General features: G+C 42.2%; 1 protein-coding gene across 10 annotated transcripts in view; it reads left to right on the top strand.

Annotated features, from left to right (window-relative positions):
* The first annotated feature begins 6,802 nt into the window (after window positions 1–6,802).
* Window positions 6,803–21,320, top strand: part of herc2 (HECT and RLD domain containing E3 ubiquitin protein ligase 2) — a 283,800-nt gene continuing 269,282 nt past the window's right edge. For all 10 annotated transcript variants that reach the window (XM_045687211.1, XM_045687213.1, XM_045687210.1 and 7 more), the window contains exons 1-3: window positions 6,803–6,932; window positions 12,629–12,738; window positions 14,696–14,789. In XM_045687211.1, coding sequence (XP_045543167.1) covers window positions 12,667–12,738; window positions 14,696–14,789 — 166 coding nt within the window. In that variant the 5' untranslated portion in view covers window positions 6,803–6,932; window positions 12,629–12,666. The remainder of the gene's footprint in view (window positions 6,933–12,628; window positions 12,739–14,695; window positions 14,790–21,320) is intronic.

The raw sequence follows: 21,320 nt of genomic DNA, 5'->3' as shown, positions 1-21,320 counted from the left end.
CCATTGCCCTTGATTCTAAGCAATATTATGCTGCTATTTTTATTGACTTGGCCAAAGCTTTTGATACGGTAGACCATTCCATTCTTGTGGGCCATCTAAGGAGTATTGGTGTCTCTGAGGGGACGTTGGTGTCACGTCCTGACCAGTATAAGGGTTATTTGTTATTGTAGTTTGGTCAGGACGTGGCAGAGGGTGTTTTGTTTATGTGGTTCGGGGTGGTGATTTATGTAGTAGGGTGTTTGATTTATTATTTCCGGGGTTTGGTCTATGTTTTGTATTTCTATGTTCTTTGTGGTTTGTTGTATTTCTATGTTTAGGTTGATGGGGGGTTGGACTCTCAATTGGAGGCAGGTGCTTTCTCGTTGCCTCTGATTGAGAGTCCTATATATGGGTAATTGTTTGGTTTGGTGTTGTGGGAGATTGTTTCTTGTTTTGCCTGTATGAGCATGACAAGATTTTTTTGTTCGTGCGTTCTTAGTTTTGTTATTTTGGTGTTCTATTTATTTAAAATAAATAACAAGATGAGCATCCACATTCCTGCTGCGTTTTGGTCCTCTATTCCCGACGACAACCATTACAATTGGCCTGGTTTGCTAACTACCTCTCTCAAAGAGTGCAATGTATAAAGTCAGAAATTATGCTGTCAGCCACTGCCTGTCACCAAGGGAGTACCCCAAGGCTCGATCCAAGGCCCCACACAATTCTCAATTTACATCAACAACATAGCTCAGGCAGTAGGAAGCTCTCTCATCCATTCATATGCAGATGATACAGTCTTATACTCAGCTGGCCCCTCCCCGGATTTTGTGTTAAACGCTCTACAACAAAGCTTTCTTAGTGTCTAACAAGCTTTCTCTGCCCTTAACCTTGTTCTGAACACCTCCAAAACAAAGGTCATGTGGTTTGGTAAGAAGAATGCCGCTCTCCCCACAGGTGTGGTTACTACCTCTGAGGGTTTAGAGCTTGAGGTAGTCACCTCATACAAGTACTTGGGAGTATGGCTAGACGGTGCACTGTCCTTCTCTCAGGACATAACAAAGCTGCAGGCTGAAGTTAAATCTGGACTTGGTTTCCTCTATCGTAATCGCTCTTTCACCCCAGCTGCCAAACTAACCCTGATTCAGATGACCATCCTACCCGTGCTAGACTACGGAGACGTAATTTATAGACCGGCAGGTAAGGGTGCTCTCGAGCGGCTAGATGTTCTTTACCATTCGGCCATCAGATTTGCCACCAATGCTCCTTACAGGACACATCACTGCACTCTATACTCCTCTGTAAACTGGTCATCTCTGTATACCCGTCACAAGACCCACTGGTTGATGCTTATTTATAAAATCATCTTAGGCCTCACTTCCCCCTTATCGGAGATATCTGCTGCAGCCCTCATCCTCCACATACAACACCCATTCTGCCAGTCACATTCTGTTATAGTTCCCCAAAGCACACACATCCCTGGGTCGCTCCTCTTTTCAGTTCGCTGCAGCTAGCGACTGGAACGAGCTGCAAAAACCACTCAAACTGGACAGTTTTATCTCCATCTCTTCATTCAAAGACTCAGTCGTGGACACTCTTACTGACAGTTGTGGCTGCTTTGCATAATGTATTGTTGTCTCTACCTTCTTGTCCTTTGTGCTGTTGTCTGTGCCCAATAATGTTTGTACCCTGTTTTGTGCTGCTACCATGTTGTTCTGCTGCCATGTTGTGTTGCTACCTGTCACGTCCTGACCAGTATAAGGGTTATTTGTTATTGTAGTTTGGTCAGGAGAGTATTTGTTTTATGTGGTTCGGGGTGGTGGTTTATTTAGTAGGGCGTTTGATTTATTATTTCCGGGTTTTTGGGTAATGTTCTATGTGGTCTTTTGTATTTCTATGTCTGGTTTATTGGGGTTGGACTCTCAATTGGAGGCAGGTGTTTTCTCGTTGGGTATGTGTTTGGTTTAGTGTTTGTGGGAGATTGTTTCTTGTTTTGCGTGTGTGAGCCTGACAAGACTGTTTTGTTGATCGTTCGTTCTTCATTTTGTTATTTTGGTGTTTTCTTGGTTTCAAATAAATACAAGATGAGCATCCACATTCCTGCTGCGTTTTGGTCCTCCATTCCAGGCGACAACCGTTACACTACCATGTCGTAATGTTGTGTTGCTGCCATGCTGTGTTGTCTTAGGTCTCTCTTTATGTAGTGTTGTGTTGTCTCTCTTGTTGTGATGTGAGTTTTGTCCTATATTTATATTGTGAAGGGAACGGCACCTCCATACCTTCAGGCTCTGATCAGGCCCTACACCCAAACAAGGGCACTGCGTTCATCCACCTCTGGCCTGCTGGCCCCCCTACCTCTGAGGAAGCACAGTTCCCGCTCAGCCCAGTCAAAACTGTTCGCTGCTCTGGCACCCCAATGGTGGAACAAGCTCCCTCACGACGCCAGGACAGCGGAGTCAATCACCACCTTCCGGAGACACCTGAAACCCCACCTCTTTAAGGAATACCTGGGATAAAGTAATCCTTCTAACCCCCCCCCCCTCCCCCCCTTAAAAGATTTAGATGCACTATTGTAAAGTGGTTGTTCCACTGGATATCATAAGGTGAATGCACCAATTTGTAAGTCGCTCTGGATAAGAGCGTCTGCTAAATGACTTTAATGTAATGTAATGTATTTATTTAAAAACAAATTGAATCCGAGGCCCCCGTCCCCGCAGGAGGCCTTTTGGTAGGCCGTAAATGTAAATAAGAATTTGTTCTTAACTGACTTGCTGTGACGATCGTCGTAAGGAGTAGACCAAGGTGCAGCGTGTTGAGTGCTCATGATAAATATTGATTATTATACTCAGAACACCATACAAAACAATAAACAAAGAAACACGAACGTCATGTTCTGCAGGCTTCACTGAGTAATACAAAAACAAGATCCCACAACTAAAGGTGGAAAAAAAGGGCTGCCTAAGTATGGTTCCTAATCAGAGACAACGATAAACAGCTGCCTCTGATTGGAAACCACACTCGGCTCAAAACAAAGAAATAGAAAACATAGAAAGACACAGAATTCCCACCCCACATCACACCCTGACCTAACCCCAAAAATATAAAATAAACTGCAATCTAAGGTCAGGGCGTGACACTTGCCTAGTTAAATAAAGTCTATAGAAAATAAATACAATGAATTTACTGCTGCTCTTTAATTGTTATTAATCTCTTACTTTTTTGTTGTTGGTATTTTCTTAACTGCATTGTTGGTTAAGGGCTTGTAAGTAAGCATTTCACTGTAAATTTATTTGTCACATACACATGGTTAGCAGGTGTTAATGCAAGTGTAGCGAAATGCTTGTGCTTCTAGTTCCGACCATGCAGTAATATCTATCAAGTAATATAAGCTAACAATTTCACAGCTACCTTATACACACAAGTGTAAAGGAATGAATATGTACATAAAAATATATAAATGAGTGATGGCCGAACGGCATAGGCAAGATGCAGTAGATGGTATAGAGTACAGTAAATCAAATGTATTTATATAGCCATTCTTACATCAGCTGATATCTCAAAGTGCTGTACAGAAACCCAGCCTAAAACCCCAAACAGCAAGCAATGCAGGTGTAGAAGCACGGTGGCTAGGTAAAACTCCCTAGAAAGGCCAAAACCTAGGAAGAAACCTAGAGAGGAACCAGGCTATGAGGGGTGGCCAGTCCTCTTCTGGCTGTGCCAGGTGGAGATTATAACAGCACATGGCCAAGATGTTCAAATGTTCATAAATGACCAGCATGGTCAAATAATAATCATAGTAGTTGTCGAGGGTGCAACAAGTCAGCAACTCAAGAGTAAATGTCAGTTGGCTTTTTCATTGCCGATCTTTGAGAGTATCTCTACCACTCCTGCTGTCTCTAGAGAGTTGAAAACAGCAGGTCTGGGACAGGTAGCACGTCCGGTGAACAGGTCAGGGTTCCAGCAGGTCTGGGACAACAGGGCTGGGACAGGTAGCACGTCCGGTGAACAGGTCAGGGTTCCATAGCCGCAGGCAGAACAGTTGGAACTGGAGCAGCAGCACGGCCAGGTGGACTGGGGACAGCAAGGAGTCATCATGCCAGGTAGTCCTGAGGCATGGTCTTAGGGCTCAGGTCCTCCGAGAGAGAGAATTAGAGAGAGCATATTTAAATTCACACAGGACACCGGATAAGACAAGAGAAATACTCCAGATGTAACAGACTAACCCTAGCCCCCCGACACAAACTACTGCAGCATAAATACTGGAGGCTGAGACAGGAGGGGTCAGGAGACACTGTGGCCCCATCCGATGATACCCCCGGACAGGGTCAAACAGGCAGGATATAACCCCACCCACTTTGCCAAAGCACAGCCCCCACACCACTGGAGGGATATCTCCAACCACCAACCTACCATCCCGAGACAAGGCTGAGTATAGCCCACAAAGATCTCCGCCACGGCACAACCCAAGGGGGGTGCCAACCCAGACAGGAAGACCACGTCAGTGACTCAACCCACTCAAGTGACACACCCCTCCCAGGGACGGCATGGAAGAACACCAGTAAGCCAGTGACTCAGCCCCTGTAATAGGGTTAGAGGCAGAGAATCCCAGTGGAGATTCTCTGCCTCTATGCAGTATATACATATGAGATGAGCAATGTAGGGTATGAAAACATTATATAAAGTGGCTAGTGATATATTACATCAAGATGGCAAGATGCAGTAGATGGTATAGCGTGCAGTATATACATATGAGATGAGTAATGTAGGGTAAGTAAACAGTATATAATATAAAGTGGCTAGTGATAAATTGATTACATCAATTTTTCCATTATGAAAGTGGGTGGAGTTGAGTCAGTATGTTGGCAGCAGCCACTCAATGTTAGTGATGGCTGTTTAACAGTCTGATGGCCTTGAGATAGAAGCTGTTTTTCAGTCTCTTGGTCCCAGCTTTGATGCACCTGTACTGACCTCGCCTTCTGGATGATAGCGGGGTGAACAGGCAGTGGCTCGGGTGGTTGTTGTCCTTGATGATCTTTTTGGGCATCCTGTGACATCAGGTGGTGCAGGTGTCCTGGAGGGCAGGTAGTTTACCCCCAGTGATGCGTTGTGCAGACCGCACCACCCTCTGGAGAGCCTTACGGTTGTGGGCGGAGCATCTGCTGTACCATGCGGTGATACAGCCCGACAGGATGCTCTCGATTGTGCATCTGTAAAAGTTTGTGAGTGTTTTTGGTGACAAGCCGAATTTCTTCAGCCTCCTGAGGTTGAAGAGGCGCTGCTGCGCCTTCTTCACCACGCTGTCTGTGTGGGTGGACCATTTCAGTTTGTCCGTGATGTGTACGCCGAGGAACTTAAAACGTTCCACCTTCTCCACTACTGTCCCGTCGATGTGGATAGGGGGCTGCTCCCTCTGCTGTTTCCTGAAGTCCACCATCATCTCTTTTGTTTTGTTGACATTGAGTGTGAGGTTATTTTCCTGTATTAGCATTTCACTGTAAAGTCTTCACCCTGTTGTATTCAGCATTTCCCTGTAAGGTCTACTACACTTGTTGTATTCAGCATTTCCCTGTAAGGTCTACTACACCTGTTGTATTCAGCATTTCACTGTGAGGTCTACTACACCTGTTGTATTCAGCATTTCACTGTGAGGTCTACTACACCTGTTGTATTCAGCATTTCACTGTGAGGTCTACTACACCTGTTGTATTCAGCATTTCACTGTGAGGTCTACTACACCTGTTGTATTCAGCATTTCACTGTGAGGTCTACTACACCTGTTGTATTCAGCGCAAGTGACTAATAAAGTTTGATTTGAAACTATTATGCAATCAATGAGTAGTAATGGTGCAGTATAATCTGTTTTTTTTTTGTATAATTTAAATTTAACCATCATTTAACTAGGCAAGTCAGTTAAGAACAAATTCTTATTTACAATGACGGACAACCCCTGCCAAACCCAGACGATGCTGGGCCAATTGTGCGCCGCCCTATGGGACTCCCAATCACGGCCGGATGTGATGCAGCTTGGATTCGAACCGGGGACTGCAGTGTCTTCGACCACTGCACCACTCGGGTTACGTACATTAGGAAAATATGCCTCATTTAAAACATGATAATGTAGACTACTTCAGCTAAAACATGCCAGGAGGTGAAACTGTAAACTAGACTACTTACTGGAGAGTGTACCGCTGCACCGTATGCCATTTTTTAGATAGGACCCAGCTAAAAAATTATTAAACACATACAGTGTTTGTATGATACCATAAAGAGTCGTCACCCTCTGATTTGCCGTTAACGCAGCATTCTGTTTTGCTGCGAAATCACACTAACATTCACATTCATATTGTAATGAAACAACAGGGAGCAGGTCTCGAACCCTCGACCTTCAAGCCCGAAGTCCGGCGCACTATCGACTGTGCCGCAAAAGCATGCTCAAGCGGCAGAGTCGATTTCCGCGCTTATAAACCCAGGGTCATCACAATATGAAAACGTTAGTTAAATGACCTAATGAGACTCTTAATAAAGGGAACGTTCTCTAAAGTCGTAGTAACGTTTTGTTTCAATAATCGGGCTACTTCAAGGAAACAAGTGGAGGAATAAAGGATACACATGCAAAAATATTCCATCAGGTCCCGGTGACAGGCTGAAGTCTAGCTACGTCAAGGAAACAAGTGAAGGAATGAAGGATGCACATGCAAAAATATTTCACCACGTCCTGGTGACTGGCTGAAGTCTAGCTACGTCAAGGAAACAAGTGGAGGAATAAAGGATGCACATGCAAAAATATTCCACCACGTCCCGGTGACTGGCTGAAGTCTAGCTACGTCATCTGGTTTCAGCTGTCAATCACATGGGTCCAATATGGACGACCTGGTAATGCAGCAAAGCCCGTGTTAGGACTGGAGGGGACAGAATACAACAATAAATAAAGAAAGAAAGAAAAAAAAACCTTGCAGGTAAAGACAAATAAAAATAATAATAATTGGATACATTTTTTTTTTTTTGGTCGGTGTAAATAAAGATGAAGTGAGCGACATCGGCGAGTGTATAAGATGTGAAACGTTTTCCGTCCTTGTATTTGTTATGACCTAGCGCGTTTAGTTAGCTTGGATGTAGTTAGCCGCGTCGCTGAAGTTAAACTCATGTATTTTGGTTCACTGTAACACTAGTATGATCACACAGCAAGTATCCAACGGTTTAACTAAAACAAGTGTGTGGTAACTAGTGTAGATATGTTTTTTTTTGTAGCTATAACGTTGTCTTACTGTCGAAGTAAAATAATAGCTAGCCAAACAGTAGCCTGCAGATCCCCCGAACCGCTTGTTTACGGTTGGACATCACTCCTGTGTATATTATATATAAAGACACCACGGGGCCAGCTCAGAAAATATACCTCTATCTAGGGGATGAGAAATACATTTTATACTCCCGAATTGTTCAAAAAAAGGTTAAGGTTACACGGAGAAGATTGAACGACGGGCTAGCTAGTTTCCCCCCTGAACACAGTCGTTTTTGTCCTCATGCTAAGAGCCGCAGCAGCCATTTTGGAAAGGCAGTGTCAGCCAATCAGCTCCTCTGTTGTTCAACGGGAACCCCGTCCCATAATGGCTGCTACTGCTAACTAGCTAGCATGAGGACACAATATCTGCTGTTTTACTTAAAACTAGCAGTCGTTCGCAGTCTTTCGGTGTAAATGGGACAATTTCGGAGTACAACTCATTTCTCAAATCCATTAGTTTATTGGGTCACGTTCACAGATGTTATCGCAATAATGATTGTTACCATGTTGTTGTCATGTTGTGCTGCTACCATGCTGTTGTTGTTATGTTGTGTTCCTACCATGCTGTGTTGTGTTGCTACCGTGTTGTGTTCCTACCATGTTGTGTTCCTACCATGTTGTGTATCTACCATGCTGTGTTGTGTTGCTACCATGCTGTGTTGTGATGCTACCACGCTGTGTTGCTACCATGCTGTGTTGTCATGTTGTGTTGCTACCATGCTGTTGTTGTGTTTCTACCATGCTGTTGTTGTGTTCCTACCATGCTGTTGTTGTCATGTTGTGTTGCTACCATGCTGTTGTTGTCATGTTGTGTTGCTACCACGCTGTTGTTGTCATGTTGTGTTGCTACCACGCTGTTGTTGTCATGTTGTGTTGCTACCACGCTGTTGTTGTCATGTTGTGTTGCTACCACGCTGTGTTGATGTCATGTTGTGTTGCTACCATGCTGTTGTTGTCATGTGTTGCTGCGTTGTTATGTTGTTGTCTTAGGTTAGTGCTTATGTAGTGATGTGTGTTTTGTCCTATATTTATATTATTAAAATAAATAAAAAAATCCCAGGCCCCCTTCCTCGCAGGAGGCCTATTGGTAGGCTGTCATTGTAAATAAGAATTTATTCTTAACTGACTTGCCTAGTTAAATAAAAAAAATCGCAGGTGCATCGAAATTCTTGTGTTTTCTAGGTCCAACAGTGCAGTAATACCTAGCAATAATAATACAAAAATACACATAATCCAGAAAAATTAAGAAATATCAGAACGAGTAATGTCAAAGACCCGAAAATAAATATACACGCAACAATTTCAACGATTTTACTGAGTTACTCTTCATTTTAGTCAGTCAATTGAAATAAATTAATTTGGCCCTAATCTATGGATTTCACATGGGGGTAGGAGCGCAGCCATGGGAGGGCAACGGCCCACCCACTGGGGAGCCAGGCCCAGCCAATCAGAATTAGTTTTTCCCCGCAAGAAGACATTATTACAGACATAAAGACTCTTCAGTTTCATTAGGTGGCTGGTCTTAGATGATCCCGCAGGTGAAGAAGCCGGATGTGGAGGTTCTGGGCTGGCGTGGGTATACGTGGTTGTGAGGCTGGTTGGACATGCTGCCAAATTCTCTAAAATGACATTGTGGCTTATGGTAGAGAAATTAACATTTAAATTCTCTTACAACAGCTCTGTTGGACATTTCATGCAGTCAGGATGCCAATTGTACGCTCCCTCAACTTGAGACATCGGTGGCATTGGGTTGTGACACAACTGCACATTTTAGTGGTCTTTTGTTGTCCCCAGCACAAGGTGCACCTGTGTAATGATCATGCTGTTTAATCAGCTTCTTGATATGCCACACCTGTCAGGTGGATGGATTATCTTGACAAAGGAGAAATGCTCACTAACAGGGATGTAAACAAGTTTGTGCACATTTGAGAGAAATGCGCTTTTTGTGTTCAGGTGTGTGTGTGTGTAAAGACAGTATGGACATGCATAGAAAAGGTGTCTACAGCAGTAGTTACAATGCCTTAAAGCATTTCTTCACATTTTATTGTGTTACAAAGTGGGATTAAATGTATAAAAAAATTGCATGAGTATTCAGACCTTTTGTTTAGGCATGCCTTTAATTAATTCAGGAGTAACATTTGGCTTAACAAGTCACATAAGTTACATGGACTCACTTTGTGAAATAATAAGGGTTGATATGATTTTTGAATGACGAACCCTTCCTCTGTCCCACATACAAACAACATCTGTAAGTATTGAATTTCAAGCACAGATTCAACTACAAAGACCCAGGGAGCTTTTTCAAAAGCGCCATAAAGAAGGGCAGTGATTGGTAGATGGGTAACAATAGCAAATCAGACATTAAATATCTTTATTAAGCATGGTCAAGTTAATAATTATGCTGTGCATTATGTATTAAACCACCTACTGAACTGCAGGACAGGAAGGAAACTGCTCAGCGATGTTTCCATAATGTTACCATTTTAAAAACAGTTACAGATTTCAATGGCTGTGATGAGACAACTGAGGATGGATCAACAACATTGTAGTGCTCCAAAAATAATGAGTTAAAGGAGAGAGTAAAAAGACGAACACAAATATACAGAATAAAAAAAATATTCCAAAACATGCATCTTGTATACAACATGGCACTAAATACTTTAACTGACTTGCCTAGTTCAATAAAGGTAAAATAATCTGGCAAAGGAATACACTGTTTGGCCTAAATGCAAAGCCTTACGTTTGGGGCAAATCAAACACAACACATCACTGAGTAACTGCCTCCTTATTTTCCAGCCTGGTGGTGGCTGCATCATGTTATGGGTAAGCGTGACATTGGCAAATACAGGGTTATTTTTCAGGATAAAAATGCCGAATGTGTTTCTAACGTATTGACTCAGGGAGCTGAATACTTATGCAATGACTGTATATGTATCTGTGTGTGTATGTTTATATGTATGTATACAGTGCCTTGATTTTTTTCCTCCCCCACATTTTGTTACGTTACAGGATTAAATAAAATAAAAATCCTCAGCAATCTACACACAATATCCCATAATGACGAAGCGAAAACAGGTTTAGACATTTTTGCAGAAGTATTAAAAATCAAAAACTGAAATACCTTATTTACATAAGTATTCTCAGACCCTATGAGACATGAAATGTATCTCAGGTGCATCCTGTTTCCATTGATCATCCTTGAGATGTCTCTATTACTTGATTGGAGTCCACCTGTGGTAAATTCAATTGATTGGACATGATTTGGAAAGGCACACACCTGGCTATATAAGGTCCCACAGTTGACAGTGTATGTCAGAGCATAAACCAAACCATGAGGTCGAAGGAATTGTCTGTAGAGCTCCGTGACTGGATTGTGTCAAGGCACAGATATGGGGAAGGGTACCAAAAAATTCTGCAGCATTGAAGGTCCCCAATAACACAGTGGCCTCCATCGTTCTTAAATGGAAGAATTTTGGAACTACTAAGACTTCCTAGAGCTGGCCGCCCGGCCAAAATGAGCACTCAGGGGAGAAGGTCCTTGGTCAGAGAGGTGACCCAAGAAACGTATGGTCACTCTGACAGAACTCTAGAGTTACTCTGTGGAGATGGTTGTCCTTCTGGAAGGTTCTCCCATCTCTGCAGCACTCCACCAATCAGGCCTTTATGGTAGAGTGGCCAGACGGAAACCACTCCTCAGTAAAAGGCAAATGACAGCCCGCTTGGAGTTTGCCAAAAGGCACCTAAAGACTCGCAGACCATGAGAAACAAGATTCTCTGGTCTGATGGAACCAAGATTGAACTTTTTGGCCTGAATGCCTAGCATCACGTCTGGAGGAAACCTGGCACCATCCCTATGATGAAGCATGGTGGTGGCAGCATCATGCTGTGGGGATGTTTTTCAGGGACTGGGAGACTCGTCTGGATCAAGGGAAAGATGAATGGAGCAAAGTACAGAGAGGTCCTTGATGAAAACCTGCTCCAGAGAGCTCAGGACCTCAGACTGGGGCGAAGGTTCACCTTCCAACAGGACAACGACCCTAAGCACACATCCAAGTCAACGCAGAATTGGATTCGGGGCAAGTCTCTGAATGTCCCTGAGTGGCCCAGAAAAGCTCCCCGTACAACCTGAAAGAGCTTGAGCAGATCTGCAGAGAAGAATGGGAGAAACTCCCGAAATACAGGTGTGCCAAGCTTGTAGCGTCATACCCAAGAAGACTAGAGGCTGTAATCTCTGCCAAAGGTGCTTCAACAAAGTACTGAGTAAAGGGTCTGAATATTTAAGTGTGTAAATGTGATTTTGTAAGTTTTATATATTTTTTAAATAAATCGTAAAAAAAATAAAAACATGTTTTTGCTTTAATCCATTTAGAATAAGGCTGTAACGTTAAAATAATGTGGGAGAAGTCAAGGGGTCTGTATTGTCATTCTCAATGGATGTTAAAACAGACTTTGTTTACCTGCTGTTTTGAGGTGAAGAAAAATGTTACTTTGAGAAGCTCCACAGGTCATTAGTGGTGGTGAGTTAAGCCAATCAGAAATACTATCAGATCCCCAAAGGGAAACATTTATAGGACTACATTTGTGTGCAGACCAGGTAGCCTATAGGCCTGCTTCTATACTTGTGCGTCCTTACTCAACATTGACAGGATCGCTCCAAACAAAAGACAATGACTGAATCGACAACTGGTAAACGGAATGAAATGAACCAATACGTTTTTCACAAGTGTAGCCCAGGTTGTGAGTCTGCAAACAACGTGTCCCCTCCGACAATGACAACTGTAAAAGACCTGTAATAATAATAAATATTGAATGCATTAACAGAAATGACTGAAACCGACAGACATTGTAGATTAAAAGCTGCTGTATGTGAACTATATGTGTGTTTTAGCTTGGAAAATACGACCACATAATAATGTTACAACATTTAGGACTGTTTTCCTAAAGAAGTTAAATTCACTTCAGGGACAGTAACATACTTTTAGTTTCCTTTGGCCACGATGATAAGATGAAACGACTCAATACTGCCGTCTGCTGGCCTTTGGGCAAGACAAACGGCTAACCGCATTGCGAGCTAGCTTCATCAGCTACCTAGCTCGTGGGCTAGTTACCCCATTTTGTTTGTCAGATATCACAGCTCTATGTGGCTGGCATTATGCAACGGTTTACTAATATTGGCCCCCGACAAAATAAGGATTTAATTGTTTAAAAAAAAATGTCCTGCCCATGTTACGAACATAGCTAGCTTGCAAACATTGTTCGCTAGCTGAGTATCGTCACCTAGGAAACAGGCTTTTTAAAATGTCAAAGATGGTTAGCTGCTGATGTACTGAGGCCCTGTCCATATTTATGTTGAATTATTTGTTGTCTTTCTAGGGTTTGGTGCGGTTGCAGCCAGGAGAGAAGACGTAAATATGCCTACTCCGTATTTTACCCTGGATGCCCAACTGAGATTCCATGACAAATGGCTGAAGATAGACTTGCAGGTAAGACCACTGCCCACTACACTGTCATGAAACCTCTTGGCTGGAAAGCAGGCCTATTGTACAATGAAACAACAACAGTGATCGTTTTCGTTCTTACAACATCATGTCAACGCACCACCTTTTTTTAAAATGTAAAACCTTGAACATGGAGGTAGATGTGCTTGCCTGGAGATGAACACCCTGCAAGGGGTCGCCAACCCGTCCTCCTGCAAGGCTACTGGGTGTGTAGGCCCCCACGCAATACCACCTGATTCCGAGGTTTACTTATTATGTTTTGTTTTTCACTTCTCTTCTGTATTTTGGAGTAATCAAGTGAGTCTGACTGGGCCTCTGATCTCAGATGGTAGATTAGCACAGTTAACCTGTGGTAGTGACGACGGTATTATCGAGCCAATGAATCGGTCTTCATCAACCTGCCTATTTCCAATATGTTAAAGATTAAATGAAGACATTGATTCTTCAGTAATGTAGTGGTCTTACCATGCTGGTTTTGATCAAGGCAAGGTGCAGAACACCAGTATTGCTTTCACTACAGTTTAAAGGGATACTTCAGGATGTTGGCAATGATGCCCATTTTATCTACTTCCCCAGAGTCAGATGAACGTTAGCGCAATGACTAGAAGTCTATGGGTATCTGCCAGCGGAGTTGGCTAAATGGCATCATTGACCAAATCCTTGAAGTGTCCCTTTTTAAACATTCAAGCTGACTGTGTGAAATGATGCGACGTGATGTATGTGTTTATGTGTTTGTTTTTCTTCCCGACATTTGATCTAGTATTGCACAAGTATTCCTCTTAATGCTTGTTGCCATAATTAGACAGGCAAGCACTCAATGATGTCCAAGTGTGTATCCCAAATGGCAGCCTATTTTCGTATGTGGGGCCCATAGGGCTCTGATCAGAAGTAGTGCACTATATAGGGAATGGGATACCGTTTTAGGACGCAGACTGAGAGTTTTTCCAGATCCTCTCTGTCCATTCAGATGACTTGGATGTTCTCCTGCTTGGTGTCGGCCATGTTATTGACATAGGAACCTGAATCTTTGAAAGCCTGTTTTGGCTGTTAGTCCATTTTTAGTCAATAGGTCTTGGATTACTTTATGAAGCAATGTGAGTAGGCTAAGCCTGTATTTCTTCACTCATTGACACGTGGACTGTCAAGCAGGCAGATCAAACTGTAAGAGGGATCATTTGATTGCAGTGTTTTCTCAGATTTCAAATGGCACGCTATTCATTCAGTAACTTCAGCAATATATCTATCTATGAACCTACTGCCCATGCTGTGTCCGTTACGACATTATTCAACCTACTGCCTATTCATATTTGTTATGCTTGACAGACTGTTGGTGAACCTGCTGTAGTCTATAATATATTGGGATATTGACAAGGTCCAAATCTGGTTCTTTAAGAACAAGTGTTCTGTTAGGAGTACTACTGGCACCCTATTCCCTATATAGTGCGCTACTGTTGACCAGAGCCCTATTCCCTATATAGTGCACTACTGTTGACCAGGGCCCTATTCCCTATATAGTACACTACTGTTGACCAGGGCGCCCTATTCCCTATATGGTGCACTACTGTTGACCTGGGCGCCCTATTCCCTATACAGTGCGCTACTGTTGACCAGAGCCCTATTCCCTATATAGTGCACTACTGTTGACCAGGGCCCTATTCCCTATATAGAGCACTACTGTTGACCTGGGCGCCCTATTCCCTATATAGTGCACTACTGTTGACCTGGGCGCCCTATTCCCTATATAGAGCACTACTGTTGACCTGGGCGCCCTATTCCCTATATAGTGCACTACTGTTGACCTGGGCCCTATTCCCTATATAGTGCACTACTGTTGACCTGGGCGCCCTATTCCTTGGCTAGGCCGTTGTTGTTGTTCTGTCTGTTTGGTGTGGGTATGTTTTGAAAGGCACAGTATAAAGTTGATGTGTTTTTCCTATGGCAGCGAGTGTTCTCTCCAGAAGGGCTGAGTGAGATGTGGAATGAGATGGTGAAGGATGAAGAGATCACTTTCAATGGAGAAGAATCGGCTCACCCAGGTAGGAACTACAATACCCATCTACCCTGTACCTTTTCATGACTACAATACCATGAACCTTTTTAAATATATTAGTATTTTTCTATGTGTAAGATTTTCACGGTTCTTCCCCAGGAATGTAAGAGGGGCACCATCTTTTGGACTTTGCTCTGAAAGGTTTACATAGTGGTGAAGTAATCACCTTCCACTGTGAAAAACATAATGTTGGAAAAAGCCATGCGTTTATAATATATGTTACAATTGTGCAACATTTCATGTCGTTCCATATGATCAAAATAAACAAACTTCTGCTACAAGGGGACATCTATGTCCCAGCGAGCCGTGGTATCAGAGGATATGGGTCTTTGTCCCAGCGAGCCGTGGTATCAGAGGATATGGGTCTTTGTCCCAGCGAGCCGTGGTATCAGAGGATATGGGTCTTTGTCCCAGCGAGCCGTGGTATCAGAGGATATGGGTCTTTGTCCCAGCGAGCCGTGGTATCAGAGGATATGGGTCTTTGTCCCAGCGAGCCGTGGTATCAGAGGATATGGGTCTTTGTCCCAGCGAGCCGTGGTATCAGAGGATATGGGTCTTTGTCCCAGCGAGCCGTGGTATCAGAGGATATGGGTCTTTGTCCCAGCGAGCCGTGGTATCAGAGGATATGGGTCTTTGTCCCAGCGAGCCGTGGTATCAGAGGATATGGGTCTTTGTCCCAGCGAGCCGTGGTATCAGAGGATATGGGTCTTTGTCCCAGCGAGGCGTGGTATCAGATGATATTTGATATGGGTCTTTGTCCCAGCGAGCCGTGGTATCAGAGGATATGGGGCTTTGTCCCAGCGAGCCGTGGTATCAGAGGATATGGGTCTTTGTCCCAGCGAGCCGTGGTATCAGAGGATATGGGTCTTTGTCCCAGCGAGCCGTGGTATCAGAGGATATGGGTCTTTGTCCCAGCGAGGCGTGGTATCAGAGGATATGGGTCTTTGTCCCAGCGAGGCGTGGTATCAGATGATATTTGATATGGGTCTTTGTCCCAGCGAGCCGTGGTATCAGATGATATGGGTCTTTGTCCCAGCGAGTCGTGGTATCAGCTGATATTTGATATGGGTCTTTGTCCCAGCGAGGCGTGGTATCAGCTGATATTTTAAATCATGCAGCGCCTTGTCACCATCGCAGATTTTGGAGAAACAACAAATGTCGGTACATATGTTGACTGAAAGCTTAAATTCTTGTTAATATAACTGCACTGGCCAATTTACAGTAGCTATTACTGCGAAGAAATGCCATGCTATTGTTTAAGGAGAGCTCCTAACAGAACACTTTTTTCACCGCGATAGGTTTGAAAAATTCCTCTGAAGGTAAAAACGTGTACTTACATTCTGAAATCTTGCTCTGATTTATCAGCCAAAGGGTCCCAGAGATAACATGAAGTGTAGTTTTTTTAGATAAAATCCTTTTTCATATCCTAAAAAGGTCCATATAGCATGCACGATAAATTTTTGTATTTCCACTCGTTCAATTTGCAAAGAAAGGAATCTGTGAAAATCTAACCCTAAACATTATTTCAACCAGTCAAATCACGTTCGTATGTATTCCTCAGAGATCCTAGAACGTAACCAGACTTCACCATATCATTAGGGCTGTAGTATATCCTATAGGACACCAAATTTGGTCAGAGAGGGACACCTTCATGGCACGCCGATGATGCGGCCGGTCTTCATTTGATCAACTGTATCTTTGTCAAATAACCAATCGGGGTCGAACAAAGCTACCTAGATAGCCAATGAGCTGGGCTTTACGGGAAACCCTGTATCTGTCATACAATGTAGCTACTAACCTTGTGCGATGCCCTTTCCTTTTGGACCAAAATTATAAGAATATTCAGAGTTATGAAGTTATGAAAACGGGTTGTTTTGCAAATGTTGAACTTATAATATGGCTTCTAATACTGGAAAAGCTAAATCAAAGTCCAAGTACACAGATTTGATGATATTCTTGTAATTTGAATGCAAATGTCTCCTTCACGAATTGCCCAAATGTACCTGGGTGACTTCACACTAAATGTCATGTTGTTCACTCATACTTCAGGTTATCCGTCTGAAACGTTGCACATCCACTGCTGCCATCTTGTGGACACCATCAAAATTACAATCAGTGATGGCTAGAACTGGGACCTTTTCTCTTGCATTTCAAAGATGGTAGAATTTTTTTTTTTTTTTTTGTCTTTGTATTTTCTTCTACCAGATCTATTGTGTTATATTCTCCTGCATTCAATTCACATTTACACAAACTTCCAAGTGTTTCCTTTCAAATGGTACCAAGAATATGCATATCCTTGCTTCAAGGCGCGGCAGGTAGCCTAGTGGTTAGACCATTGGACTAGTAACTGAAAGGTTGCAAGATCGTATCCCCGAGCTGACAAGGTAAACATCTGTGCTTCTACCCCTGAACAAGGCAGTTAACCCACTGTTCCTAGGCCGTCATTGTAAATATAATTTGTTCTTAACTGACTTGTCTAGTTAAATAAAGGTACAAAACAAATGTTTTAAAAGGGCCTGAGCTACAGGCAGTTCGATTTGGGTGAAAATTTGAAAAAAAGGGGGCTCTATGATAAACTCCTGTGAGATCAATGTTGTACAAAATGTTCAATCAAACTGAAGTGAGCTTGTTTATCTATAATGGCAGGATTAAATTGGAGTTGATGCTTTAAGTCAATGTTTTCTACTGGTTATGCTCTTTTCAGTGTACCGACACATGTATATATTTTTAGGATGTAGTTATTATAGGAATTATGACGCGTCAACTATTTCTCTCTCTACCATTTGTATTTCATATACCTTTTGACTATTGGATGTTCTAACAGGCACTTTAGTACTGCCAGCCTAATCCCAGGAGTTGATAGACGAAGTCATAAACAGCGCTGTGCTTCAAGCATTGCCTAGAGCTGCTGACAAACGCTGTAAAGTTTGAATTAATGCTTACGAGCGTGCTGCCGCCTACCACTGCTCAGTCAGACTGCTATATCAAATCATAGACTTTAATTATAATATAGTAAACACAGAGATACAAGCCTTGGGTCATTAATATGGTCAAATCCAGAAACGATCATTTAGAAAACAAAGCGTTTGTTCTTTCAGTGAAATACGGAACCGTAGTCTAAATATTGCTGTTACATTGCACAACCTTCAATGTTATGTCATAATTGTGTAAAATTCTGGCAAATTATTTCGCAAAGAGCCAGGCGGCCCAAACTGTTGCATATACCCTGACTCTGTGTGCAATGAACGCAAGAGAAGTGACACCAATTTCACCTAGTTAATATTGCCTTCTAACATTAATTTCTTTTAACTAAATATGCAGGTTTAAAAAAATATACTTCTGTGTATTTTAAGAAAGGCATTGATGTTTATGGTTAGGTACATTTGTGCAACGATTGTGCTTTTTTTTCGCGAATGAGCTTTTGTTAAAACTTCTTAAGGATTGGTGTCCCGCTAGCGACAACTTCCAGTGAAACTGGAGGGCGACAATTCAAATAAATATTATGGATATTAAAAATTGTATTTACATATAAGTGTCTTATATCGGCTAAAAGCTTAAATTATTGCTAATCTAACTGCACTGTCGGATTTACAGTAGCTATTACAGCGAAAACATGCCATGCGATTGTTTGAGGACGGCGCCCCACTTCAATATTTTTCCACCGGCACAGGTTTCATACATTCTCATATAACGATTAAATATTCACTTACTTTTTGAAAGTCTTCCTCTGATTTGTCATCCAAAGGGTCCCAGCTATAACATGTAGTGTCGTTATATCCCAAAAAGTCTGTATAGTTGGCGCCATCGATTTGAGTAATCCACTAGTTCAACTTGCAGTGGAAGGAATCTGAAAATCTACCTAAACTTTGTTTCAACAAGTCAAACTACATTTCTATTTACTCCTCAGACACCCTAAAAGGTAATCAAACCACAATATTTCTTACGGAAAGAAGTATGCTCAATAGGAAACCGATTTTAGCAGGTGCGTAATGTCTTCATGGTGCAAACACGAATTTCCAAGACCGTGTCCTTGTACTAAAACTAATATTTCTTATTCGTTTTAGAAGTTACAAGCCTGAAACCTTGAACATAGACTACTGACACCCTGTGGAAGCCATAGGAATTGGGAGCTAATTTTCAATATGACCTTTGTCATGCATTTCTAAGAGGATGATCTCTCAAAAAAAGAAAAAAAAAACCTCCGGTTGGATTTTCTTAGAGTTTTCTCCTACCATATCTATTGTGTTATATTATCCTACATTATTTTAACATTTCTACAAACTTCAGTGTTTTCTTTCCAATGGTACCAATGATATGCATATCCTGGCTTCAGGGCCTGAGCTACAGGCAGTTTACTTTGGGCACGTCATTCAGACAGGAAGTGGCGAAAAAAGGGGCCTAGCCCTATCATCCCCCATTTGGCGAAGTAGGCTGTGATTCGATGATACAATCAATGCGGTGCCTTTTAATTTATGCAACGCAGGACAAGCTAGCTAACCTCTCTGGGCAAACGTCCCACCCTAGTCAACAGCCAGTGGAATCCCGTGGCACGAAATACAAATACCTCATAAATGCTATAACTTTAATTTCTCAAACATATGACTATTTTACACCATTTTTAAAGACAAGACTCTCATTAATCTAACCACACTGTCCGATTTCAAAAAGGCTTTACAACGAAAGCAAAACATGAGATTATGTCAGCAGAGTACCCAGCCAGAAATAATCAGACACCCATTTTTCAAGCTAGCATATAATGTCACAAAAACCAAAACCACAGCTAAATGCAGCACTAACCTTTGCTGTTCATCAGATGACACTCCTAGGACATTGTTATACAATACATGCATGTTTTGTTCAATCAAGTTCATATTTATATCAAAAACCAGCTTTTTACATTAGCATGTGACGTTCAGAACTAGCATTCCCACCGAACACTTCCGGTGAATTTACTAAATTACTCACGGTAAACGTTCACAAAAAACATAACAATTATTTTAAGAATTATAGATACAGAACTCCTTTATGTAACCGCGGTGTCCGATTTTAAAATAGCTTTTCGGTGAAAGCACATTTTGCAATATTCTGAGTAGATAGCCCGGCCATCACAGGCTAGCTATTTTGACACCCACCAAGTTTGGTACTCACCAAACTCAGATTTACTATAAGAAAAATTGGATTACCTTTGCTGTTCTTCATCAGAATGCACTCCCAGGCCTTCTACTTCAACAACAAATGTTGGTTTGGTTCCAAATAATCCATTGTTATATCCAAATAGCGGCATTTTGTTCGTGCGTTCAAGACACTATCCGAAGGGTGACGCGCCGGCGCATATCGTGACAAAAAATTTCAAAATATTCCATTACCGTACTTCAAAGCATGTCAAACGCTGTTTAAAATCAATTTTTATGCGATTTTTCTCGTAAAATAGCGATAATATTCCGACCGGGAGACGTCCTTTTCGTTCAAAGACTCAAAATGTAAAATGGACTCTTCACGCGCACGCCCGTCTCATTGTTCTCAGATCGACCACTTACCAAATGCGCTACTGTTTTTCAGCCAGTAACTGCAGAGTCATCATTCAACGTTCTGGCGCCTTCTGAGAGCCTATGGGAGCCTTAGAAAGTGTCACGTTACAGCAGAGATCCTCTGTTTTGGATAGAGATGACAAAGAAGGCCAAGAAATGGTCAGAGAGGGCGCTTCCTGTTTGGAATCTTCTCAGGTTTTGGCCTGCCATATGAGTTCTGTTATACTCACAGACACCATTCAAACAGTTTTAGAAACTTTAGGGTGTTTTCTATCCAAATCAAACAATTATATGCATATTCTAGTTACTGGGCAGGAGTAGTAACCAGATTAAATCGGGTACGTTTTTTATCCGGCCGTGCAAATACTGCCCCCTATCCCCAACAGGTTAACCTAGTAATATCATCAACCATGTGTAGTTAACTAGTGTTTATGTGAAGATTGATTTGTTTTATAAGATAAGTTTAATGCTAGCTAGCAACTTAACTTAGGTCCTTGCTGCCCTCGCGTAACAGGTGGTCAGCCAGCCACACAGTTTTCTCGTGGAATGCAACGTAATCGGCCTCCAAAAATGCCGATTACCGATTTTTGTTATGAAAAACTTGAAATTCACCCTAATTAATCGGCCATGCCGATTAATCGCTCGACCTCTAATTAATTTAGCAGCGGCGCACACCAGATATGGAACAGCAATAAATAAACCAATGATAACTGGACTGAATGGTATTTTCCCAGAAACCTTCCCAATGAAATGTTAACTAGCGTCAAAGTTGCCTGGCAGAATGATATCATGATTATTTCCATCAATCCAGTGGCCATTAGTTTGGAAAACTCCATCACGTGTGCTACAGAAACACAACTAACTAGATTGTAGATGGGCACTTGAATTAAAAACTACAAAACAACAAAAAATATGAATGTTTCCCAATCTTCAAAAGTGGTCTCCTGATCTGGTTTTTGTTGTGTACTTAAAACATTCAGGTTCGTTGT

This window comes from Salmo salar, chromosome ssa10 (assembly GCF_905237065.1).
Source record: "Salmo salar chromosome ssa10, Ssal_v3.1, whole genome shotgun sequence".
Lineage (NCBI taxonomy): Eukaryota > Metazoa > Chordata > Actinopteri > Salmoniformes > Salmonidae > Salmo > Salmo salar.
The sequence above is the reverse complement of the archived record's forward strand: the minus strand, read 5'-3'. Positions and strand labels throughout refer to the sequence as shown.